Raw genomic sequence first — 18,027 nt, forward strand, 5'->3', positions numbered from 1 at the left:
GAGAGTGCTGCATGTACTTTAACTAAGATTTCTCTGCATATTTGATTCCCCCACTATAAACATTCTTTACATTCACACTATCTATTCCCATTTGATTTTATTACACCTCCACAAGATAAACCTTCAGCCTCCTTTCATCCAAGAAATAAAATCCAATACTGGACTTTCGCATATACAATATTTTAGTTATTTATACTGCCTATATTCTACCTTCTGGCCTTGAATAACAACAGCAAAATGAAACAAACCAAGTTCAAAATATCTATGGGTATTAGAAAGATTTAATGTCTAGTGTAAATAAATTATAGGCAGTGGATTGATTAAAAAAATGGCCAATTAATTCAAGTAACTAATTGTTGCAGAATTTTTAAACTAACAGCAAATGCTCAATCAAAATTGCATGTAAAAATCCAAAAATTTCAGTTGAAGTATACGACATATATATATATATATATATATATATACATATATATATATATTCCTTTATTCGTCCCACACCGGGGAAATGTACAGTGTTACAGCAGCAAAGTGGATAGCAAGAGATCATTCATTATAAATAAAAGTAAAGACAAAGATAATTTGTCATCAATTGTCTGTGTGTTCTTAAATGTTACTGTTGACTCGTCTGCTGGGAGCAGTGCTGGTTGTGCAGTCTAACAGCAGCGGGAAGGAAGGACTTCCTATATCTCTCCTTCATGCACTTGGGGTGAAGGAGTCTGTCACTGAAGGAGCTACTCAGTGCAGTGACAGTGTCCTGCATGGGGTGGGAGTCGTTGTCCAGCAGCGATGTTAACTTTGCCATCATCCTCCTCTTTCCCACCACCTGCACTGAGTCGAGGGGGCAACCCAGGACATAACTGGCCTTCCTGACCAGCTGGTCAAGTCTCTTCCCTTCCGCGGCTGAGATGCTGCTGCTCCAGCAGACCACTCTGTAGAAAATGGCTGATGCAACCACCGTGTTGTTGAAGGTCCTTAGGAGTGCCCCCTGCACTCCAAAGGACCAGAGCCTCCTTAGCAGATAAAGTCTGCTCTGGTCCTTTCAGTATAGCGCTTCGGTGTTTTCTGTCCAGTCCAATTTTTTGTTGAGGTAGACACCCAGGTACTTACAAGAATCCAACCTCTCGATGTCCATTCCCTGGATGTTCACCGGTGTCATGGGGACATGGATGCGGCAGCAGAAATCTAACACCATCTCCATGGTTTTCCCCACGTTGATCCGGAGGCGGTTCCGCAGCACCAGTCCACAAAATTCTTGATCAGTCCTCAGTACGCCCTGTCCTCGTCGCCCGTGATGAGACCGACGATGGAAGAGTCGTCAGAGATCTTCTGTAGATAGGACATGAAACGTTGTGCAATAACATGATGACAGTTTGGTGCAAGACACAGTAATAACAATTCCGCATTATGAAACAAAACATGTCCAATTTCTTTGAAATAACCATTGATGTCTCATCTTCATTTCATCCACAGAACCAAGCACAACAACTGCCACTACATCAACTACGAGCAGCAAAACAACAGGTACCGGATAATGCAGCACCAGTATTCACTAATCAGACTTTAAAAACATACATTACTTACCACCAAAAGTGACAAACAGTAGATGATACTTGATCAAACAATGTTCCTCAAAGAGGCCAAACCATCGGTTCATTCGGTAACAAAACTGTTCATGATTCTTAAGATGCATTAGAACTCCAAAAATTACCCACCCAATTATTTGTTGAATTCATTGTTCACATTTCTTGTCGTCAGTTTAATTATCACTACCCCACCTTGCCTGGTTTATGAATCAATAATTTTCCAATTTTCTTTCAATATCCATTGATGTCACATCTTCATTTCATTCTCAGAACCAAGCACAACAACTGCCACTGCATCGACTACATCTGCCACCAGCAGCGAAACAACAGGTACGAGGATAATGCAGCACCAACATTCACTGATCTGAACGGAATATGCGTGTACATGTTCAATATTTTCAGTTAACGACTACTACATTAAAAATTGTTCAATACAATTGTGATAATTCCGTGCAAAGCTGACAAAGGAATTTACATGCAAAAATATTTCATGATTCCAAACAACTCCAAATGTCATCCACACAATTATTAATGTGGTTGATTTGGCTAACATTTCTTCTCGTCAGGTTAATTTACATTGCTACACTTTACATGCTTTAAGACACAACAAGTGTCCAATTTACCTTCCATTTCCATTGCAATATCTATTGATGACACATCTTCATTTCATTCTCAGAACCAAGCACAACTGCCACTGCATCGACTACGTCCGCCACTAGCAGCGAAACAACAGGTACTTGGATAAGGCAGCACCAGCATTCACTGATCAGACTTTAAAATGATACAATATATGCCAACACATGTCACAAACAGCAGTTGATGCTTGATCAAGATATTTGCTGAGAATTGTTGAACAATTCTAGAGAAACAACAGAGTGTGGTCAAGAGAATATTGCAAGAGAAAAATAAGTCACTTGAAAAAGAAAAATATTTTGTCAGTTTACGTTCTGATGTATATATAATTTCTAATATTATACAGAGTTGCAACTCGGATTTAATATTGTGGCCTAACACTTTGATGTCAGTTCTCAAAGCATTCACTAGTATAATCACCTCGTTAATTGAAATAAAAATATCGTGCAAATAGTCAAATAAGCAAAAAATAAGTCAGGCAATTTATACTTTGTATTATCATTGATGCTTCTATGTTCGGAAAATAGTAGTATATATGTTGACGTTTGCATCTCAAGGGCAGGATAGTCGTTATTATGTCTTTTATTCTTCGGAGGAATAAACACACATGCTCTCATACATCGGTGTTGCTTTAACCGGAAGTGAAGTCAGTATAAGAGCACAGTTAAACAGTTTTGGTTTAACATCCAACACCCCCACTTGCTCTTATGCTGTGCATTACATTTAACAACATATACAACATAACTTAATCTGATTACATTCTCTGTATCACCACATTTTACACATTTACAGTGTTCAACTTTTCAAAAAAATAATTTTGTTTTTATGATTTTACACTCCAAACATATAATCCCTGAATTTCTCAGTTTTAAACTTTGTTGCAGGCTTAGTTAAGATATCTGCAACCATGTCTGCTGTTGGACAATACTCAATGATTACTTTCTTATCACTGAGTGCAGACCGAATGAAATGATACCTAATGTCGATATGTTTGCATCTTTGTCGGTTCACTGGGTTCTTTGATAATGCAATCGCACCTTGATTGTCCTCAACGATTTTCACTGGCTCGTACTGGCAATCTTTGTCCATTCCTTTCAATAGCTGCACAAGATACAAGCTCTCTTGTGTAGTAGCCGCCATTGCCATATATTCGGCTTCACATGTGGATAAGGCTACTGTCTGCTGTTTCTTGGATTTCCATGAAATAACAGGCCCATTTTCAGACAAACTAAAACAATATCCTGTTGTGCTTCGCCTGTCATTTTGATCTGCCGCCCAGTCAGCGTCACTGTATGCAACAAGTTTGAGTTTTTCCTCTCTTTTCTTGTAACACAGCTCCTGGTTTATAGTACCCTTTAAGTACCTCAACACATGTTTGGTAGTTATCCTATGTTGTTCTTTAGGCTCTGCTAGATTTTGTGACAGTTTACTGACAATCCAGCTTAAATCAGGCCTTGTACATGTCATCACATATATCAAGCTGCCTACCACTTCCCTGTATTGTGTTGGATTAACAGGCTCATGATCATCATAAAAGTTTTGTTTCTGTTCACATGGAGTTGACCTTGTTTTACAGTCAGACATTCCAAACTTCTCCAGTATTTTTGCTATGTACCTCTTTTGGTTCATTTTTATTTCTCCCTCTGTCTGTGAAAAATCATTGCCTAGAAAATGTCTAAGTTTCCCAAGATCGTTCATCTTAAACTTTGCACTTAGCATTTCTTTCACACCATTGAGAGATTCTTTATCACTGGCAGCAATAATTAGGTCGTCAACCCACATGATCAGAATTATTCTCTCATTTTCAGTCTCTTTACTGTACACGCAGTGATCTGCTGGATTTTGTGCGGAACCATTTTTACTGAGATGATCATGCAGCATCTTGTTCCAGTTCCGTCCTGACTGTTTCAGTCCATACAGTGATTTGTTAAGTTTGCAGACCAGCTTTTTACCTGTGTCTGTTTTCACTTCAAATCCTTCAGGTTGTTCAATATACAGCTCACAATCAATTGGAGCATGTAGATAAGCGGTTTTCACATCCATCTGGTGTAATTCCAAATCGTACTGAGCTGCTAGCTGCATCAGACTGCGCACTGATGTCATGTTAGCTGTTGGGGAAAACATCTCCTTGTAATCTATTCCTACTACTTGACTATACCCCTTTGCAACATACCTGGCTTTGTATGTCTCAGTCTTATCTGAAGATTCTTTTACTGCAAACATCCACTTCCCCCCCACTGCATTTTTGCCCTGTGGTATTGTGGTTAGAGTGTATGTGTCATTTTCTTTGAGAGATTCGATTTCCTCCTTCATAGCTTTAGCCCAAATGTCAGATTTTGATGAGCTCATAGCTTCTTTGAAGGTTTGTGGAACATTATACATCACTCTGTAGCAGTAGTCTACATTTACATTTATCTGGTCATCCTCTTCTCCTTTACACTCATAGTCTCGTAAGTACTGTGGGCTTTTCCTTTCTCTCTTAGGATAGCGTGTGCTCTGACTATTTTCACCCTGTCCAGTTTGAGTGTTGCTATCACTCTCAGTAGTATCCGTGTGTGACTTCAGTGTCACTTCTGGACTCTGATCAGTCACCTCTGCGTTTGGTCTGGGGGATGTTAATCTCTTCCCAGGATGGTCATCATCACTCATCTCCATATCTGTCTGAGTTTGGCTTTCAGTTACACTTTTTGTTATGAACTTCACTAGTCTGTTTTTGAGAACTCGCCCTGTCTCTGGGTAGTAGACTAAGTATGCAGGGCTGTTTTTGTCATAACCTACAAAAATCCCTTTTTCACGTCTTGAGTCTAACTTCTTTTTGACTTGTTTGTATGAGAAACAGACTGATCCAAACTTCTTCATTTTTGAAAGATTAGGCTTTCTGCCTGTCACCATGTAGCGTGGAGTCTGACCAACACGTTTGTTGTAGCATCTGTTGCGGATTACTGCAGCAGTCATTACAGCATATGTCCACAATTCTTTCGGTAGGTTACTCTCGAGTAGCATGCACCTTGCCATTTCAAATAGCGTTCTCCAGTTTCTCTCAGCTGTCCCATTTTGATGGGGGGAGTAAGGTGCGGAGGTTTCATGCCTTATGGCATTTCTACTGAGCAATGATTGGAAATCTGCTGCTGTGAACTCTGTGCCATTATCAGACCTTATGCACTTAATTTTTCCATAGGGGGCCACGTCCGCTATGAACTTTTCTGTAGCTTTTATAGTGTCACGTTTTGTTTTCAAGAAGTAAACAAACACTGCTCCTGAGTAGTCATCTGTGAAAGTTTGTATGTATTTGTATCCATCTTTTGCTTCTGGCTCTACAGGGCCAGCCAAATCAGTATGCACTAACTCAAGTGCTTCTTTAGCCCTTACATCTGGCTCTCTGTTCCTGCTCTGTGCAAATTTGCCTTTTATACAGACCTCACAGTTGAGTTTGGACTTACCAACTTTACCTTTGATTTTCATGCCCTCTGTTACCCTCTCTAACTGTGATACATCATCATAGTTACAGTGACCAAGTATCTCGTGCCATGTTTGAATATCATAACACCCGTGACATCCGTCATTAGTTTTATGACTTACAGTGTTTAGATAGTATAGTCTGTCGTACTCCTTAATGTCGAACTTGGTACCGTTCTTGTGGATGAGCTTGTTGCTGCCTTGGCCAAAGATCACTGAAGCTCCGGTGGTCGTTGCTGCCTTGACAGAGAAGATGTCCTGTGGGAATGATGGGATGTACAACGCCTTTCTCAGCGTCGTCCTCACACGACGGCCCTCATTGTCTCTCAGGTACACCTCTGCTTCGCCTTTCCTCCGTGCAACACCGCTCGTCCTTGTCCCATCAGCCAACTCGATGAAGTGTTTGGCGGGCTGGAAAGTCTCATCAAAGTTCTTAAACTTTTCAATGTCTGTGATTATGTGTGACGTTGCGCCCGTGTCGACCATAAGCCCTTTACGAGTTTCTTCACTTGCCTGGCAGTCATTTATTTTGAATGCAAATGTGTGGTCGTTGGAGTCGGATGCTTGTTTCACGTTCTCGCTTTTTCTTTCTGCAGTTTGCCTCCTTATGAGTGGGGCTCTTGCAAAAACTGCACCACTGTCTCTCTTCTTAACCGCTGCGCTCTCCGCTGCATTCCCACGCTTTGTGTCCCGTCTGACCGCAGTTGTAGCAGGTGAATGTCTTCTCTGAGCCTTTAGTCCTTTCTTTCACCCAGCCTCTTGCTTTCATTACGTTGTCGTCACTCATATGGCCGCTAAATCTTTCAGTGCTCTCGTAGCTTCTCAACTTGGTCTTAAACTCACCAAAAGTTGTCTTCTCATCACCCTGTGTTATGTGGATGGCAAATGGCTTAAATGTCTCTGGCAAGCCTTTCAGAATCATGGCAATCAGCAGCCCGTCATTAAGAGTCTCTCCGGCTTTTCTTAGTGCTGTAATCGCCGTTTCTGCACGAATAATGTATTCTGTTACACTTTCGTTTATGGCCTTTTTTCAGCGACGTCAGCTCGGTGTAGAGGCCGATCACTCGCGGCTTCCCTGTGTCCGCGTAATGGCTCCTCAGTAGCTGCAACGCTTTTCTCCCGTCGTCCGCCGCTTCTCTCATAATGAGCGACAAACTTTTGTCGTCTAGCACTTGTATCAGCTCGGCGTAGGCTTCTTCGTTTTTCTCGGCTTCCCCGTCGTCTTCTTCGTCGGTAGCCGGCTCGTTCAGAATTGTTGACTTTAAGTCTTGTAGCCGCATGTGGCCTAAAAACTTTGTTTCCCATAATTCGTAATTCTTTTCATCTCCGTCGAAGCATAATCTGTTCCATCGGCTTCCACCATCCCTCCTGGGCCCATAACCTGTTGACGTTTGCATCTCAAGGGCAGGATAGTCGGTATTATGTCTTTTATTCTTCGGAGGAATAAACACACATGCTCTCATGCATCGGTGTTGCTTTAACCGGAAGTGAAGTCAGTATAAGAGCACAGTTAAACAGTTTTGGTTTAACATCCAACAATATATAATGCCCCAGTCATCAATTACATGACTGCAAGATGCTAACATGCATCAATAGATAAAAATAAACAAATATTTAAAGTCAGTTTTGACTTCCATGGACATTTTACAAGTTGAGACATGAGAGTGCTGCATGTATTTTAACTGAGATTTCTCTGCATATTTGATTCCTCCACTATAAACATTCTGTACATTCACCCTATATATTCCCATTTGATTTTATTACACCTCCACAAGATAAACCTTCAGCCTCCTTTCATCCAAGAAATCAAATCCAAGACTGGACTTTGGCATTTACAATATTTTAGTTATTTATACTGCCCATATTCTACCATTCTGGCCTTGAATAATAAAAGCAAAATGAAGCAAACCATGTTCAAAATATCTATGGGTATAAGAAAGATTTAATGTCTAGTGTAAAAAGATTATAGGCAGCGGATTGATAAAAAAAATGGCCAATTAATTCAGGTAACTAATTGTTGCAGAATTTTATATCTCACAGCAAATGCTCAATCAAAATAGCATGTAAAAATCCAATATTTTCAGTTGAAGTATACGGCATGAAACTTTGTACCATAACATGATGACAGTTTGGTGCACAACACAGTGATAACAATTCTGCCTTATGAAATAAAAGGTGTCCAATTTCCTTGAAATTTCCACTGAGGTCTCATCTCCATTTCATCCACAGAACTAAGCACAACAACTACATCGACTACTAGCAGCGAAACAACAGGTACCAGAAAATGCAGCACCAGCATTCACTGATCAGACATTGCCAAAAGTGGCAAACAGTAGATGTTGCTTGATCAAACAATGTTCCTCAAAGAGGCCAAACCATCGGTTCATTCGGTACCGAAACTGTTCATGATTCTTAAGATTCATTAGAACTCCAAAAATTACCCACCCAATTATTTATTGAATTCATTGTTCACACATTTCTTGTCGTCAGTTTAATTTTCACTACCCCACTTTACCTGCTTTATGAATCAAAAATAATCCAATTTTCTTTCAATATCCATTGATGTCACATCTTCATTTCATTCTCAGAACCAAGCACAACTGCCACTGCATCGACTACGTCTGCCACCAGCAGCGAAACAACAGGTATGAGGATAATGCAGCACCAACATTCACTGATCTGAACGGAATATGCGTGTACAATTTCAATATTTTCAGTTGACAACTACTACATTAAAAATTGTTCAATACAATTGTGATAATTCCGGGCAAAACTGACAAAGGAATTTACATGCCAAAATATTTCATGATTCCAAACAACTCCAAATGTTATCCACACAATTATTAATGTAATCCTTGGCTAACATTTCTTCTCGTCAGTTTAATTTAACCACTACATTTTACATGCTTTATGACACAATAAGTGTCCAATTTACCTTCCATTTCCATTGCAATATCTATTGCTATCACATCTTCATTTCATTCTCAGAACCAAGCACAACTGCCACTGCATCGACTACGTCCCCCACTAGCAGCGAAACAACAGGTACTAAGATAATGCAGCACCAGCATTCACTGATCAGACTTTAAATGATACAATATTTACCAACACATGTGACAAACAATAATTGATGCTTGATCAAGTCATTAGCCAATCTTTCTCAAAGAGACCAATCTGTCAGTCAGTTCGAAGTTGTTTGCTGAGAATTGTTGAACAATGCGAGAGAAACAACAGAATGTGGTCAGGAGAATATTGCAAGAGAAAAATAAGTCACTTGAAAACGAAAAATATTTTGTCAGTTTACGTTCTTCTGTATGTATAATTTCTAGTATTATACAGAGTTGCAACTGGGATATAATATTGTGGCCTAATGCTTTGATGTCATTTCTAAAAACGCATTAGTATAATCACCTCGTTTAATTTAAATAGAAATGTCGTGCAAATAGTCAAATAAGCCAAAAATAAGTCAGGCAATTTTTAATTTATAAGAAAATAACTGCAGATGCTGGTACAAATCGATTTATTCACAAAATGCTGGAGTAACTCAGCAGGTCAGGCAGCATCTCGGGAGTGAAGGAATGGGTGACGTTTCGGGTCAAGACCCTTCTTCAGACTGATGTCGGGGGTGGGACAAAGGAAGGATAAAGGTGGAGACAGGAAGATAGAGGGAGATCTGGGAAGGAGGAGGGGAAGGGAGGGACAGAGGAGCTATCTGAAGTTGGAGAAGTCGACGTTCATACCACCGGGCCGCAAACTGCCCAGGCGAAATATGAGGTGCTGCTCCTCCAATTTCCGGCGGGCCTCACTATGGCACTGGAGGAGGCCCATAATTTAATAATTATTAATTTATAATTTTTAATTTATGTTTTGTATTATCATTGATGCTTCTATGTTCGGAAAATAGTAGTATATATAATGCCCCAGTCATCAATTACACGACTGCAAGATGCTCACATGCATCAATAGATAAAAATAAACAAATAATTAAAGTCAGTTTTGACTTCCATGGACATTTTACAAGTGTAGACATGAGAGTGCTGCATGTATTTTAACTGAGATTTCTCTGCATAGTTGATTCCCCCACTATAAACATTCTGTACATTCACACTATCTATTCCCATTTGATTTTATTACACCTCCACAAGATAAACCTTCAGCCTCCTTTCATCCAAGAAATAAAATCGAAGACTGGACTTTTGCATATACAATATTTTAGTTATTTATACTGCCCACATTCTACCTTCTGGCCTTGAATAACAACAGCAAAATGAAACAAACCAAGTTCAAAATATCTATGGGTATTAGAAAGATGTATTGTCCAGTGTAAATAAATTATAGGCAGCGGATTGATTAAAAAAATGGCCAATTCATTCTGGTAACTAATTGTTGCAGAATTTTAAATCTAACAGGAAATGCTCAATCAAAATAGCATGTAAAAATCCAATATTTTCAGTTGAAGTATACGACATGAAACTTTGTGCAATAACATGTTGACAGTTCGGTGCACAACACAGTGATAACAATTCTGCCTTATGAAATAAAAGGTGTCCAATTTCCTTGAAATATCCATTGATGTCTCATCTTAATTTCATCCACAGAACCAAGCACAACAACTACCACTACATCGACTACTAGCAGCGAAACAACAGGTACTAGATAATGCAGCACCAGCATTCACTGATCAGACTTTAAAAATATACATTACTTACCACCAAAAGTGACAAACAGTAGATGTTTCTTGATCAAACAATGTTCCTCAAAGAGGCCAAACCATCGGTTCATTCGGTACCAAAACTGTTCATGATTCTTAAGATTCATTAGAACTCCCAAAATTACCCACCCAATTTTTTGTTGAATTCATTGTTCACACATTTCTTGTAGTCAGTTTAAATTTCACTACCCCACTTTACCTGCTTTAGGAATCAAAAATAGTCCAATTTTCTTTCAATATCCATTTATGTCACTTCTTCATTTCATTCTCAGAACCAAGCACAACTGCCACTGCATCGACTACAGCTGCCACCAGCAGCGAAACAACAGGTACGAGGATAATGCAGCACCAACATTCACTGATCTGAACGGAATATGCGTGTACAAGTTGAATACTTTCAGTTGACGACTACTACATTAAAAATTGATCAATACAATTGTGATAATTCCGTGCAAAACTGACAAAGGAATTTACATGCCAAAATGTTTCTTGATTCCAAACAACTCCAAATGTTATCCACACAATTATTAATGTAATCCTTGGCTCACATTTCTTCTCGTCAGTTTAATTTACACTGCTACACTTTACATGCTTTATGACACAAAAAGTGTCCAATTTACCTTCCATTTCCATTGCAATATCTATTGATGTCACATCTTCATTTCATTCACAGAACCAAGCACAACTGCCACTGCATCGACTACGTCCGCCACTAGTAGCGAAACAACAGGTACTAGGATAATGCAGCACCAGCATTCACTGATCAGACATTAAAATGATACAATATTTACCAACACATGTGACAAACAACAGTTGATGCTTGATCAAGTCATTAGCCAATCTTTCTCAAAGAGACCAATCGATCAGTCACTTCGAAGTTATTTGCTGAGAATTGTTGAACAATTCTAGAGAAACACTGTTCATTATACTTAAGATGCATTAGAACACCCAAAATTACCCAACCAATTATTTGTTGAATTCATTGTTCACATTTCTTGTCGTCAGTTTAATTATCACTACCCCACTTTACCTGCTTTATGAATAAAAAACAGTACAATTTTCTTTCAATATCCATTGATGTCACATCTTCATTTCATTCTCAGAACCAAGCACAACAACTGCCACTGCATCGACTACATCTGCCACCAGCAGCGAAACAACAGGTACTAGGATAATGCAGCACCAACCAACATTCACTAATCTGAACGGAATATGCGTGTACAAGTTCAATACTTTCAGTTGACAACTACTACATTAAAAATAGTTCAATACAATTGTGATAATTCCGTGCAAAACAGACAAAGGAATTTACATGCAAAAATATTTCATGATTCCAAACAACTCTAAATGTTATCCACACAATTATTAATGTAATCCTTGGCTAACATTTCTTCTCGTCAGTTTACGTTCTTCTGTATTATTATTTCTAATATTATACAGAGTTGCAACTGGGATATAATATTGTAGCCTAACGCTTTGATGTAATTTCTAAAAACATTCATTAGTATAATCACCTCGTAAATTTAAATAGAAATATCGTGCAAATGGTCAAATAAGCCAAAAATAAGTCAGGCAATTTTTAGTTTATACTTTGTATTATCATTGATACTTCTATGTTCGGAAAAAAATAGTAGTATATATAATGTCCCAGTCATCAATTACATGACTGCAAGATGCTAACATGCACCAATAGATAAAAAGAAACAAATATTTAAAGTCAGCTTTGACTTCCATGGAAATTTTACAAGTGTGGACATGAGAGTGCTGCATGTATTTTAACGGAGATTTCTCTGCATATTTAATAATAATAATAATAATAATAATATATTTATTTTATATAGCGCCTTATCACATGCTCAAAGCGCTTTACAAATACAATTAACATAGAAACAAACAGACAAACTATCCTGACGGAAAAGCGGCCAATACTCAACGCCAGCGTCCTCTCACGTCAGGGTCCGGCAGCAGACATCAAAAAGCACAAGACACACAGATACAATTTTTTACACAAAACAGCCATCACAGTGATTGCTCCAGGCATACCCTCACTGTGATGGAAGGCAAAGTCTTATCTCCTCCTCATTCTTCTCCCGTGGCGCCACGAGGCGATCGAGGCTCCCAACCCCTTGAAGCCCCCACCGGGGGATGGAAAGTCCCAGGGCCGAGCCGAGCAGGCCGATGAAAGTCCTGGGCCTCCACCGGGCGATGGAAAATGTCGCGGCCGAGCCGAGCAGGGCGATGAAGGGCCTGCGGGCGGGTTGATCGTACCTTGCGCTTCGGGGCGGTCGAAGCTGCTATGGCTGGAGCTGCCAAAAGCCGGTCGCCAGCCAGGGACCTGCGAGCTCCCGATGTTGCGGTCTGCAGGGCCCAACGGCCGAAGCCTCCGAGATGGTAAGTCCAGGCCCTGCGACCGGAGTCTTCGAGGTCGATCCCAGCTGGAGGCCGCCGACTCCACGATGCTAGGCCGTAGCGCGAACGGAGATACGACACGGTAAAGGTCGCATCTCCGTTGAGGAGGAGATTGAAAAAAAGGTTTCCCCCAGCCCCCCCACCACCCCCCTACATACACAGAATTAAAAATAAAACAAAACGTACATTTAACAACGACAATGACAAAAAAAAACGGAGAGACTGCCGGTGAGCCGCAGCTGCAGAACACAGCCACGCCCCCAATATTTGATTCCCCCACTATAAACATTCAGTACATTAACCCTATCTATTCCCATCTGATATTATTACACCTCCACAAAATAAACCTTCAGCCTCCTTTCGTCCAAGAAATAAAATCCAAGACTGGACTTTTGCATATACAATATTTTAGTTATTTATACTGCCCACATTCTACCTTCCGGCCTTGAATAACAACATTAAAATGAAACAGTCTGAAGAAGGGTCTCGACCCGAAACGTCACCCATTCCTTCACTCCCGAGATGCTGCCCGACCTGCTGAGCTACTCCAGCATTTTGTGAATAATTAAAATGAAACAAACCAAGTTCAAAATATCTATGGGTTTTAGAAAGATTTAATGTCCAGTACAAATAAATTTTAGGTAGCAGATAGATTAAAAAATGGCTAATTAATTCAGGTAACTAATTTTTGCAGAATTTTAAATCTAACAGCAAATGGTCAATCAAAATAGCATGTAAAAATCCAATATTTTCAGTTGAAGTATACGACATGAAACTTTGTGCAATAACATGATGACAGTTTGGTGCGCAACACAGTGATAACAATTCTGCCTTATGAAATAAAAGGTGTCCAATTTCCTTGAAATTTCCACTGACGTCTCATCTTCATTTCATCCACAGAACCAAGCACAACAAATGCCACTACATCGACTACTAGCAGCGAAACATCAGGTACCAGATAATGCAGCACCAGCATTCACTGATCAGACTTTAAAAACATACATTACTTATCACCAAAAGTGACAAACAGTAGATTATGCTTGATCAAACAATGTTCCTCAAAGAGGCCAAACCATCGGTTCATTCGGTACCGAAACTGTTCATGATTCATAAGATTCATTAGACCTCCAAAAATTACCCACCCTATTTTTTGTTGAATTCATTGTTCACACATTTCTTGTCGTCAGTATAATTTTCACTACCCCACTTTACCTGCTTTATGAATCAAGAATAGTCCAATTTTCTTTCAATATCCATTGATGTCACATCTTCATTTCATTCTCAGAACCAAGCACAACAACTGCCACTGCATCGACGACATCTCCCACCAGCAGTGAAACAACAGGTACGAGGATAATGCAGCACCAACATTCACTGATCAAAACGGAATCTGCGTGTACAAATTCAATATTTTCAGTTGACTACTACCAATTTCAAAATTGTTCAATACAATTGTGATAATTCCGTGCTAAACTGACAAAGGAATTTACATGCAGATATATTTCATGATTCCAAACAAACCCAAATGTTATCCACACAATTATTAATGTAATCCTTGGCTAACATTTCTTCACGTCAGTTTAATTTACACTGCTACACTTTACATGCTTTATGACACAATAAGTGTCCAATTTACCTTCCATTTCCAATGCAATATCCATTGCTGTCACATCTTCATTTCATTCACAGAACCAAGCACAACTGCCACTGCATCGACTACGTCCGCCACTAGCAGCGAAACAACAGGTACTAGGATAATGCAGCACCAGCATTCACCGATCAGACTTTAAATGACAATAGACAATAGACAATAGACAATAGACAATAGGTGCAGGAGGAGGCCATTCGGCCCTTTGTGCCAGCACCGCCATTCAATGTGATCATGGCTGATCATTCTCAATCAGTACCCCGTTCCTGCCTTCTCCCCATACCCCCTGAATCCGCTATCCTTAAGAGCTCGATCCAGCTCTCTCTTGAATGCATTCAGAAAATTGGCCTCCACTGCCTTCTGAGGCAGAGAATTCCACAGATTCACAACTCTCTGACTGAAAAAGTTTTTCCTCATCTCAGTTCTAAATGGCCTACCCCTTATTCTTAAACTGTGGCCCCTTGTTCTGGACTCCCCCAACATTGGGAACATGTTTCCTGCCTCTAACGTGTCCAACCCCTTAATAATCTTATATGTTTCGATAAGATCTGCTCTCATCCTTCTAAATTCCAGTGTATACAAGCCTAGTCGCTCCAGTCTTTCAACATATGAAAGTCCCGCCATTCCGGGAATTAATCTAGTAAACCTACACTGCACGCCCTCAATAGCAAGAATATACTATGATACAATATTTACCAACACATGTGACAAACAACAGTTGATGCATGATGAAGTCATTAGCCAATCTTTCTCAAAGAGACCAATCTATCAGTCAGTTCGAAGTTATTTGCTGAGAATTGTTGAACAATTCTAGAGAAACAACAGAATGTGGTCAGGACAATATTGCAAGAGAAAAATAAGTCACTTGAAAAAGAAAAATATTTTGTCAGTTTACTTTCTTATGTATGTATAATTTCTAATATTATACAGAGTTGCAACTGGGATATAATATTGTGGCCTAACACTATGATGTCATTTCTAAAAACATTCACTAGTATAATCACCTCGTTAATTCAAATAGAAATATCGTGCAAATACTCAAATAAGGCAAAAATAAGTCAGGCAATTATTAATTTATACTTTGTATTACCATTGATGCTTCTATGTTTGGAAAATAGTAGTATATATACTGCCCCAGTCATCAATTACATGACTGAAAGATGCTAACATGCATTAATAGATAAAAATAAACAAATAATTAAAGTCAGTTTTGACTTCCATGGACATTTTACAAGTGTAGACATGAGAGTGCTGCATGTATTTTAACTGAGATTTCTCTGCATATTTGATTCTCCCACTATAAACATTCTGTACATTCACACTATCTATTCCCATTTGATTTTATTACACCTCCACAAGATAAACCTTCAGCCTCCTTTCGTCCAAGAAATAATATCGACGACTGGACTTTTGCATATACAATATTTTAGTTATTTATACTGCCCACATTCTACCTTCTGGCCTTGAATAACAACATTAAAATGAAACAAACCAAGTTCAAAATATCTATGGGTGTTTGAAAGATTTAAAGTCCAGTACAAATAAATTATAGGCAGCAGACTGATAAAAAAATGGCCAATTAATTCAGGTAACTAATTGTTGAGGAAATTTTAAATCTAACAGCAAATGCTCAATCAAAATTGCATGTAAAAATCCAATATTTTCAGTTGAAGTATACGACATGAAACTTTGTGCCATAACATGATGACAGTTTGGTGCACAACACAGTGATAACAATTCTGCCTTATGAAATAATAGGTGTCCAATTTCCTTGAAATATCCATTGATGTCTCATTTTAATTTCATCCACAGAACCAAGCACAACAACTGCCACTACATCGACTACTAGCAGCGAAACAACAGGTACTAGATAATGCAGAACCAGCATTCACTGATCAGACTTTAAAAACATACATTACTTATCACCAAAAGTGACAAACAGTAGATGTTTCTTGATCAAAAAATGTTCCTCAAAGAGGCCAAACCATCAGTTCATTCAGTACCAAAACTGTTCATGATTCTTAAGATTCAATAGAACTCCCAAAATTACCCACCCAATTTTTTGTTGAATTCATTGTTCACACATTTCTTGTAGTCAGATTAAATTTCACTACCCCACTTTACCTGCTTTAGGAATCAAAAATAGTCCAATTTTCTTTCAATATCCATTGATGTCACTTCTTCATTTCATTCTCAGAACCAAGCACAACAACTGCCACTGCATCGACTACAGCTGCCACCAGCAGCGAAACAACAGGTACGAGGATAATGCAGCACCAACATTCACTGATCTGAATGGAATATGCGTGTACAAGTTGAATACTTTCAGTTGACGACTACTACATTAAAAATTGATCAATACAATTGTGATAATTCCGTGCAAAACTGACAAAGGAATTTACATGCCAAAATGTTTCTTGATTCCAAACAACTACAAATGTTATCCACACAATTATTAATGTAATCCTTGGCTCACATTTCTTCTCGTCAGTTTAATTTACACTGTTACACATTACATGCTTTATGACACGATAAGTGTTTAATTTACCTTCCATTTCCATTGCAATATCTATTGATGTCACATCTTCATTTCATTCACAGAACCAAGCACAACTGCCACTGCATCGACTACGTCCGCCACTAGTAGCGAAACAACAGGTACGAGGATAATGCAGCGCCAGCATTCACTGATCAGACATTAAAATGATACAATATTTACCAACACATGTGACAAACAACGGTTGATGCTTGATCAAGTCATTAGCCAATCTTTCTCAAAGAGATCAATTGATCAGTCACTTCGAAGTTATTTGCTGAGAATTGTTGAACAATTCTAGAGAAACACTGTTCATTATACTTAAGATGCATTAGAACTCCCAAAATTACCCACCCAATTATTTGTTGAATTCATTGTTCACATTTCTTGTCGTCAGTTTAATTATCACTACCCCACTTTACCTGCTTTATGAATCAAAAATAGTCCAATTTTCTTTCAATATCCATTGATGTCACATTTTCATTTCATTCTCAGAATCAAGCACAACAACTGCCACTGCATCGACTACATCTGCCACCAGCAGCGAAACAACAGGTACTAGGATAATGCAGCACCAGCATTCACTGATCAGACATTAAAATGATACAATATTTACCAACACATGTGACAAACAACGGTTGATGCTTGATCAAGTCATTAGCCAATCTTTCTCAAAGAGACCAATCTATCAGTCACTTCGAAGTTATTTGCTGAGAATTGTTGAACAATTCTAGAAAAACAACAGAGTGTGGTCAGGAGAATATTGCAAGAGAAAAATAAGTCACTTGAAAAAGAAAAATATTTTGTCAGTTTACGTTCTTCTGTATGTATAATTTCTAATATTATACAGAGTTGCAACTGGGATATAATATTGTGGCCTAACGCTTTGATGTCATTTCGAAAAACATTCATTAGTATAATCACCTCGTTTAATTTAAATAGAAATGTCTTGCAAATAGTCAAATAAGCCAAAAATAAGTCAGGCAATTTATATTTTGTATTATCATTGATGCTTCTATGTTCGGAAAATAGTAGTATATATAATGCCCCA

General features: G+C 38.8%; 1 protein-coding gene across 1 annotated transcript in view; it reads left to right on the plus strand.

Annotated features, from left to right (window-relative positions):
- Positions 1–1,470: 1,470 nt before the first annotated feature.
- Positions 1,471–18,027, plus strand: part of LOC144591286 (uncharacterized) — a gene marked incomplete at both ends in the record, with an annotated part of 46,969 nt that continues 30,412 nt past the window's right edge. The window contains 6 exons of the mRNA XM_078395543.1: positions 1,471–1,521; positions 1,854–1,913; positions 10,271–10,321; positions 10,656–10,712; positions 11,057–11,113; positions 11,487–11,546. Of these exons, the coding sequence (XP_078251669.1) occupies positions 1,471–1,521; positions 1,854–1,913; positions 10,271–10,321; positions 10,656–10,712; positions 11,057–11,113; positions 11,487–11,546 (336 nt within the window). The remainder of the gene's footprint in view (positions 1,522–1,853; positions 1,914–10,270; positions 10,322–10,655; positions 10,713–11,056; positions 11,114–11,486; positions 11,547–18,027) is intronic.

The sequence above is a fragment of the Rhinoraja longicauda genome, unplaced genomic scaffold (assembly GCF_053455715.1).
Source record: "Rhinoraja longicauda isolate Sanriku21f unplaced genomic scaffold, sRhiLon1.1 Scf000795, whole genome shotgun sequence".
In the NCBI taxonomy this organism is placed as follows: Eukaryota; Metazoa; Chordata; class Chondrichthyes; order Rajiformes; family Arhynchobatidae; genus Rhinoraja; species Rhinoraja longicauda.